The sequence below is a fragment of the Merops nubicus genome, unplaced genomic scaffold (assembly GCF_000691845.1).
Source record: "Merops nubicus isolate BGI_N331 unplaced genomic scaffold, ASM69184v1 scaffold49980, whole genome shotgun sequence".
Classification (NCBI taxonomy): Eukaryota; Metazoa; Chordata; class Aves; order Coraciiformes; family Meropidae; genus Merops; species Merops nubicus.
This window is the reverse complement of record NW_008585805.1, coordinates 4,565-12,616: the sequence shown is the minus strand read 5'-3', so window position 1 is coordinate 12,616 and position 8,052 is coordinate 4,565. Positions and strand designations below refer to the sequence as shown.

General features: G+C 58.3%; 2 protein-coding genes across 2 annotated transcripts in view; one reads left to right on the top strand and one right to left on the bottom strand.

Moving 5' to 3' along the window:
- Window positions 1–4: 4 nt before the first annotated feature.
- HPS6 (Hermansky-Pudlak syndrome 6) lies at window positions 5–2,175 on the top strand (the record flags this gene model as incomplete). Its single annotated transcript, XM_008948334.1, has 1 exon — window positions 5–2,175. A coding segment is annotated over one exon (2,088 nt), but the record flags the coding sequence as incomplete, so codon positions are not given.
- Window positions 2,176–5,805: 3,630 nt separating this feature from the next.
- Window positions 5,806–8,052, bottom strand: part of PROM2 (prominin 2) — a gene marked incomplete at its 5' end in the record, with an annotated part of 6,805 nt that continues 4,558 nt past the window's right edge. The window contains 4 exons of the mRNA XM_008948326.1: window positions 5,806–5,857; window positions 6,248–6,265; window positions 7,520–7,632; window positions 7,901–7,990. Coding sequence (XP_008946574.1) covers window positions 5,806–5,857; window positions 6,248–6,265; window positions 7,520–7,632; window positions 7,901–7,990 — 273 coding nt within the window. The remainder of the gene's footprint in view (window positions 5,858–6,247; window positions 6,266–7,519; window positions 7,633–7,900; window positions 7,991–8,052) is intronic.

Genomic DNA, 8,052 nt, shown 5'->3' with positions numbered 1-8,052 from the left:
GACCCTGGAGCTCTGCCAGGGTGCCCGGGCCCGAATCGTCTCCTTGTGCAGCCAGGGAGCCAGCCTGGTGTGGTGTGAGGAGAGGCCTCCCCTGGATGCCCACTCGGACATGAGCAAGTGTGCCTTCAGGTTCTGTGTCTGCACCCGGGCCCTAGAGGTGGGGGAGCAAGGTGTGCAGCTGGGCACCGTAAGGATAGTCCTGCACAACAGCCCTGAGTACCAGGTCCTGGCCTCCCCCCAGCACGTCTTCCTGGTGCCTGCCACCAACAGCTTTGCCACCACTTCCAAGTTCCTTCTCATCTGGCATCCCGAGAAGGCAAAGCTCACCATCGCAGCCCCCTCTGCAGGTTTCATCCACAGCAAGGCACTGCACTCCAGCAACGAGTCAGATTTCAGGAAGCTCCTGCTGGGTTCTGTGGGTCTTCTCTCAGGTTTGGCACCCCTGGACATTCACACCTCCACCGTGTCCAATGGCGGGGGTCTGCTGCTGGTGAGCACAAAGGGTGCTGTGAACTTAGTGGAGCCAGATGGGACACAGAGACATGTCTTTGACCTGGGGGGAGGCCCCCTGGCCCAGGGAAGTCCTGTCCAGCTGAAGACCTTTGGCAGCGTTTTGGCCTGTGTACTGGCTGGGGTCCTGTACCTCATCGACCAGAACAGCGGAAGGCTCATAGAAAAAAAAGTCCTGAGCATGAAAGACGTGCATTTCTTGGAGTCCCCAGGAGAGGAGGATGGTATCCAGCTTCTCTCTCAAACTGGCATCTACAGCTTTAGCTTCTCCAAACCTGAGGACAGCAACAGACCTGAGCCGTGCCTTGTGGAGATGGTGTTTGAGGAGGCCTGCAGATACTATCAGAGAAGGAGCCTCAGCAGCTCCAAGCTGACAGTGGAGAAGTTGAAGAAAGGTGGTGTGTTCCAAGCTCCTGTGGCCCTTGCTGCCATCCTGCAGCACACCCTCCGCCAGAAGCAGAAGCCAGCCCGAGGCCTCCAAGACACTTATGGCAAGCTGTTGAGCACAATGAGCCTGGAGCTGCAGAGCTACATGAGCCTGGAGCTCCTCAAGACCTGCGTGGTGTGTGCCCCAGAGAGTGAGGTGGAAAGCTACTGTGAGGAACTGGTGGAGCAGGAGGTCAGCCGTGTTCTGCATTCTGACATGGACAAGGACAATTTAGCCTACCTGAACTCGATCTTTGCCTCCTTCCCGAAGGCTGCCTGGAAGGCCACAAGAAGCTGCCTGCAGCTGCAGCAGAATGGGGATGGCCTCTTGGTAGCCAGGGCCACGCCGGAGGTGTGGAAGAAGGTCCTGGGGGGGCCGCAGCAGGAGGAGGTAGGTCAGAATGGGGTGGTCCCGCTCTTTGAGCTCATCTGTGCCTCCTTCTTGAGGTTCAAACCCAAATGGCTGCCCAGTTTTGTGGAGCTGACCCAGCAGTATGTTGGCATCTCTTGGGCATACAGCAGCAAGGAGGGCCCAGAGGGCCGGGTGCCCCTGTACAAGCGAGCTCTGGGAGTGCTGGCCAGGAATAACAAGCGCAGCGAGGCAGATGATGAGATGGAGCTCGAACTGCTGCTCTGCAGCAAGAGGCCTAAGGCTGTGCTGCAAGCTCTGCACCTTCTCATCGGCCTGAAGCGATGGCAGCGGGTGGTGGAGGTGGCAGAGAAGTTCTCCAAGCTCAGCCCCTTGCTTAACAAGGAGATATTCACCACACTGCTGGCAGAGTTTGCCCAACACCGGGAGCTGGACCCTTACTTGGACACACTGTGGCCGCTGTGCCCCGCTGAGCTCACTGCCTCAGACATCCTCACCGTGGTCCTGCAGCACCTCCCTCACTCCCAGGAGGACCCAGTGCCCTTCTCCAGCGAGGGGAACCAGCTGACTATAGGCTTGATCAAGCCACTGCTGCAAAGGGTTGTGCAGCATCCCTGTGTCCAGGATGAGATGTACTCAGATGCCTTGCAGAGCCCGACCTTCCCCCCTCCCACCCCACCCCGAGAGCACAAGATTCCTTCAAAAGCAGCGGCCGATGATGCCCCTCAGCCCCCCACAGCAAGGACTTCTTCCCCCTCGGCACTGGTACGGGGTGACACTGCGTGAAGGGGTGAAGCACAACAGGATCCCAAGCCTTGGGTGCACGAGTTGGGGAAAGCCACGTCCATCCCAGGAAATCCTGCCCTGCCCAGCAGTACGGAAGCCCGCTCTTCTCTGAGGCCTCCCTGCAGCAGCAGCTCGGAGAGCCCGCTGGGTGGCTGGGGTGGGGGATCTCCTCTGAAGCCAGAGCAGCCTTTCTGGCTATTTCTAGTAAGTGCAATTGCATGTGCATGCCGAGTGCATTTGCAGATATGAAAGCACTGGCTGCACTACAGGGCTACAGAACTGCTCCTTGCCAAAAGCACTTTGTTTTCAGTTCGCTTGGCTCCTTTATAACTTCACTTCTACTTCCCTGATCCTCTAGCAGTGGTGGTGGAGCGGTGGGCAGGAACACACAGTGCCTTTCCCCCATGTTCTCTGCTCGGTGGGTTGGGTGTTGCCTCCAAGCTCTGCCTGCGAGAAACTGGGCATGTTTCTCACAGCGAGGTCACCGAGTCCTGCTGCTTTGGGCTCAGTAAGATGCTGAATGTGACGTAGCTCCATGGTACTGGGAGTCCCAGCACACAGGCTGGCAGCTGCACTCTACAATTCCTCTGGGATCAATCCTGTAGCTGTGACTGATTGCAGCTACTTAGCTGAAGAGAGCAGCCTAATTCCCTTATCTCTCTATCCCAGACGGTACTGAACTCTCTTCTGAGCTGAGAAGCTGGCAGCAGCCTGTGTGAGCTCGGGGCTGGCCCTGCCTCTCCCTTTCCTTTGTGGAAGCTTAGATTATGCAGCAGGACACCCGGGCCCTCTGTTCCCATCTCCTCTACCTTTGCCCTTTGCACACAAAGGGGCTTTGTCAGGGTTGTCTGGCTCATATTGTGCCTGTTTGCAAAGCCAGTGTAACTTGAGAGCAGTCATGCAGGAAGATCCAGGTTCCAGCCTCTCTCCCGTGCTCAGTGCCTGGCCCTCTCCTCCAGGAGAGAGAGACCCTGGCTGTGGCTTTGCCCCTGCATTCTGGCCTGTGGTGTGAAGGAGCTGTCTCTTGCCTTGCTGGGCTGGCAGAGCCTGCCTGGGATGGAATGGGGGAAGCTTCAACGGCATTAGTCCTCTTAAGAGTGGGGTTAAGTGTGGAAGACAGACTTCTTTTAAAAATAAAGGTTCCTAAAGTAGTGCTGGGGTGGTGGTGGTGGATGTTGTGAGGACATATCCCCTTGGGCGGAGGGCAGTTTCATTTTACTTCTGGTGAAACGTGGCCAAGCTCAGCTGACTGTGGTACTGCCCAGCTGGGTGCAGAGATCAAGCCTGGCAGCTCATTCCTACTGTAGCACTCGGCTCCTTACCGCTGTGAAGTCAGGGGAGCAGGTGCCTGCACAGACAGGCTGGAGTGTGCACCACAGAGAAGGGCTGTCCAGCCAGTGCATGGCTGGGGCTGTTCACAAAGGAGAGCTGAGACAAAATCTCCCTTCCTCAAGAGCTTCAACTTGTCCTATTGTTCTTGTCTGGAAAACCAGCAACAGGGAGCACCTAGCTAGCCCTGGTAGAAGTCTGCTGCTGTTGGAGGGATCCTGGTTTGTTAAATCACTGTAAAGATGTGGCAGGGCCTCCTCCAGAGAAGGGCTAGGCCACAGAAAACCCCTGTGGTAGAAAAAAGCCTGGTAAAGAGGAAGAGGAACTGCTGCAGTGGTTCTGTAAAGGCTGGCTGGCTGTCAGTGAGACCTTCCTCGTGGTGGGCTTTGTGCTGCTGACTGTGGGACGCTGTGAGTTTCCCTCCCACGCCAGGGAAGTGGATTCTGGCAGCTGCTACTCGTGGGCAGAGGGAGCCTGGCATGAAAGGAGAGCTGGCAGAAGCCACTGTGGGCATTTTGCAATGAGCCATCCTCGCCTCTTCCACGAGCAGCTGCTGGCCCTGCCTGATGCTGCTCTTACCCGAGGAGGATGGACCCAGGCCCTTCTGAGAGCCATGGCTCCGGGCACTGGGATGCTGCCCTGGGACGATGCTGAATGGGGAGCTGCTGAGAGCGAGCCCCACATCTTTTAAAGGCTGGGCAGTAATTTGGGGAGATATGGTCATTGCTGGGGCCACATTTGGATGCAAGTAGCCATGGTGACACAGCAAAGAAGACAGGTCAGGCTCCAGCACTAGCTCTGCAGAGAAGAAAAGGCCTTGGCTAAAGGCTGAGCAGAGGGGAGCAGGGAAGGAGCAGCACCCACAAAGCCAGCAGTGGTCCTGCACAGGATGGTGTTCCTGAAGCACAGCGAGGGAAGAGGAGGTGGGGATGGCCTGGGGCTCAGGGATGGACACCTCCACACGTGGCCCCTAGACAAGCACTAAACAGTCACAGCTTGAGAAGTTAAGGGTTCAGGGTTGGGGAGAGTGAAGGCACAGCAAGTGGAGACAAAACTGAGCTAAATGCTCTCCAAGGAGGTGCTGGGAAATCGTGCCCCAAGGACCAGAAAGGGTGGGCATCCCTGGGGGAGCAGGGGCTGAGCCACCACACAGGAGAGATTCAGCTGGGTGACAGGCAAGCACAAGGCTCTCTCTGCAGTCAGGATGGGTGCCACGGGGAGATAGCAGGAGGTGAGACCAGTGCAGCCTCAGATAACGCCTAAAGGAAAAAACACTGATTAGAAGATCTGAAGGCAAATGGTAAAAGCGATAAAGCAGATGCACGTAGCAGAGAGCGAGCTGGCCAGAGAGACTTGGACTTTGCAACGAAGGAAATGAGTCAGGCTGCTCATGTACCTCCCCCGTGCCTGACCAAGCTTTCAGGATGGTCCCTGTGCTCGACCAGGAGCAGCACAAAGCAGCACTTGCACTCGCCCCCACCATGGGTGCAGACCAAGTTGCGCTTGGCTCACCTGGGCTTGCAGCTCTCGCTGGGCCCGTCTGTGCCGTGCGGCAGCGTGAGACCTGCAGGGGTGGACCGTGTGCCACCATATCAAGCAGAAGGAGGGAGGGAGGTGCAGGCTGCAGGCACCCTATCAACTAACTGGAAGCCCACAGGCGATACATAGCAGGGCCACTGGAGAGCACAGGGAAGTGCCCATGCACTGTGCATGACATGGCACCTCACGGAGAAGAGGCTGTCAGTGCAGCTTTTCCCAGGGAAGGACCTGGCACCCATCCAACCGTAGGTGCAGAGATGCCTGGTGAGGGGAATGTCACCCAGCCTCGGCGACACCAAGCAGTGGTCCTGCATCCACCCATGGGCTGGGTCAGGACTCCAAGAGCTGGCTGCGGGGAGCATGCTTGGGCACCCCAGCAAGAGCCCTGCAGTGCCAGGCACAGCCCCAGCTTGTGCCAGGAGTGGGGAGCCCTCCCTGCCGCTGCCCCTGCGTCCTCCCATCGCAGCCAGGCGCGAAGAGCACAGCGGTGCACACAAACACACTATTTATTGATTGGCACCAGAAATCACAGCCTTGGGGAGTCAGGCTCCTTGCAAAATTAAATAGTCACATTTTTCAAGTGAGGGTCCTAGGTGAGCAGGGTCCCGCTGGCCAGCAGCGTGGGCTGCGGTGGCATGGACAGTACAAGCTGCCCTGAGCCCACGGGGTCTGGTGGGGAGGGTGTGAAGTCCTGCCTGGGGCAGCCCCCCTCCCACACATACCAGGGCATCATAATGGGAATTGGAGAAGGAGTTTAAGCTGGGGGGTCCCAGCCTGCTCCCCAGCACCCAGGGAGAAGGCACAGCAGACATGTCCATCTCTGCCTCTGCTGGGGGCAGTGGGGGCTAATGCCTCGTGGACGGCCGGGGGAGTTTGTACAAGTTGAATGCAGGTGGCCTGCAAAACCAAGATCACCCTTGTCACCCCCAGCCACAGAGGGGAGCAAGGGACAGCCCAGGGTGCCCTGGGACAGCCCAATGTCATCCCACCCCTGTGCCCAGCCCCACAGGAAAGAGGGTACAGAGATGCCTTCCATCCCACCACCTTGGGGGAGGCTATGAGCATCAGCACCCACAAACTCAGTGTGGGAAGACGATGGGGGAACTCCAGAACATTCTATATTGTACAGGTCCCACCTTCCCCAATCCTTCCCTGGTACTAGCACCCTCTTTGGCCTACCTGCACTTGCCCCCTTCACCTACTTCTCCCCCTCCCTCTGTGCCCTGTACCCCTTCATGCCATTGGAGCTGCCTCCACCCCACGCGGGGACTTCATACTGCTACTTACATCTCCACAACTTCATTCCTGGACAGAAGAAAAAAAGAGGGAACAGTGTCAGTGGAGGGAAAAAAAATGCCTCCTGGGACAACCCAGCATCTCCCTGGAGCAGAGGAAGACCTCCAAGGTTCTCCAGGGAGGACACAGGGGTGCTGCAGGGTGCTATGGTCCCCTCCATCCCATCTGACACATCTGGATGCAGAGCACAGGCTCCTGCAGCCACCCTGGACGTTGCTGTCCCCAGAGGTCACTGCTCCTTCCCCGGGCAAGCAGAGTGGGGCTCTGTGCTCACCAGCTGAGTGGCACAGAGCTCCCCTCGCTGCGATTTCAGTTCCCCCAAGTTTCCCTGGCAGATGGGCCCATGTCTCTAGCCGCTCATCTGCTGGCTGCCAGGGGAACTGAAAGGCACAGGGGCCACCAGTGGGGACCCCGGGCACGCTGCAGGCAGTGCACAGCCTGGCTCAGCACCACATCCTGCACACACCACACAACCCCAGCACGGGTCCTGGGAGAGCTGTGGCAGAGAGTGAGGAGGAGTGGGGCAGGCACGGGGAGGAAGGCTGGCTGGAGGCACGGTGGGCATTGTGGGTGCTGCACAGCCCAGCTCCCCAAGCACCTGCGACCCTGCAGCAGAGAGGTGGTGGGCACGGGGCCGGGGAACCCCCTTCAGGCCAGCTGCACCGCAGGGCCAAGCCATAGCCCTCAGCAGTCAGAAATCCAGCTGGGAGCTGCTCACTACCCTCCAAGGCTGATGGCTGCACTGGCAGCGGGGCTGCCAAAGGGCCCTGGAGGAATGAGGAAAGTGCCTCAGAATGCTGGGGGACAGCCCCGGGGCACCAGTGGCCACAAGCAAGCACTGCACCCTCACAGCAGCGACGCCAACCACGCAGCACGTTGTGTTCCACATGGCATCCAGCTGTGCTCCCGTCTGGGGGCCCCAGCACAAAAAATGCTGCAAAAGCAGAGCAAGTTGGGTGGCAGACCCCAGAGTCAGGCTGGGGGCCGCAGCCCTGCTGTGCAAGCCAGGGTCCTTCCTCCAAGGAGCGGTTTCATGCCCCTTTGGCTGCCCAAAGGAGGGCTGCAGAGCAGGCAGAGATGGGCTCTTCAAAACACCTCCGTCCTCAGAGGCTGAAGGTCCCAAGCCACCCCCCTGCTCTCTCTTCCCATGATGTATTACTTTAGGATAATCTCCATAGGCTGCCACGGGGCACATGAAGGGGTGGCTTGCAGTAGGGGGAGACCCCAGGCCCAGCATGGTTGCAGGGGCAGGCAGCTCCTCACCTGTAGACATCAGCAATGTCCATGCGGCGGTAAAACTTGGCAAGTCGGACTGCCAGGATGATGCTGGGCAGCAGGAAGGTGGTGCACCAGCCCAGGCTGAACCAGAAGGCATTCTGGATGTGTGGAGAGAACGATCAGGGCCCAGCCAGTGACTGGGGCAGCCTCTTCTGCTCCTAGGCTCCCCAAAAGGCCACCCACCCATGCATCCCTTCAAGCAGCCTGGCCTTTATTCTTAGCTACAGCAATCTGCTGGGCAGAAGTTGAGCCCTGCTTGCTCAGGACAGAGATGTCTACCCCTTGTCCCGTGCACTGTGGGGAACAAGGGAACCTCATTGACACTCCACACACATCTGTCACTACACACACCACTGCCCCACTCACCAGAGAGTCCAGGATGTAGTCACAGGTGATGGCCTCCACGTTATCTATGGCCTGAGCTATGGGCTTACAACGTGCCACATCTCTCGTCAACTGGGAACACAGTGGGGTCAGAACGTGACATTGTCCCTGAAAAACCTGCAGCCCATCCTCAC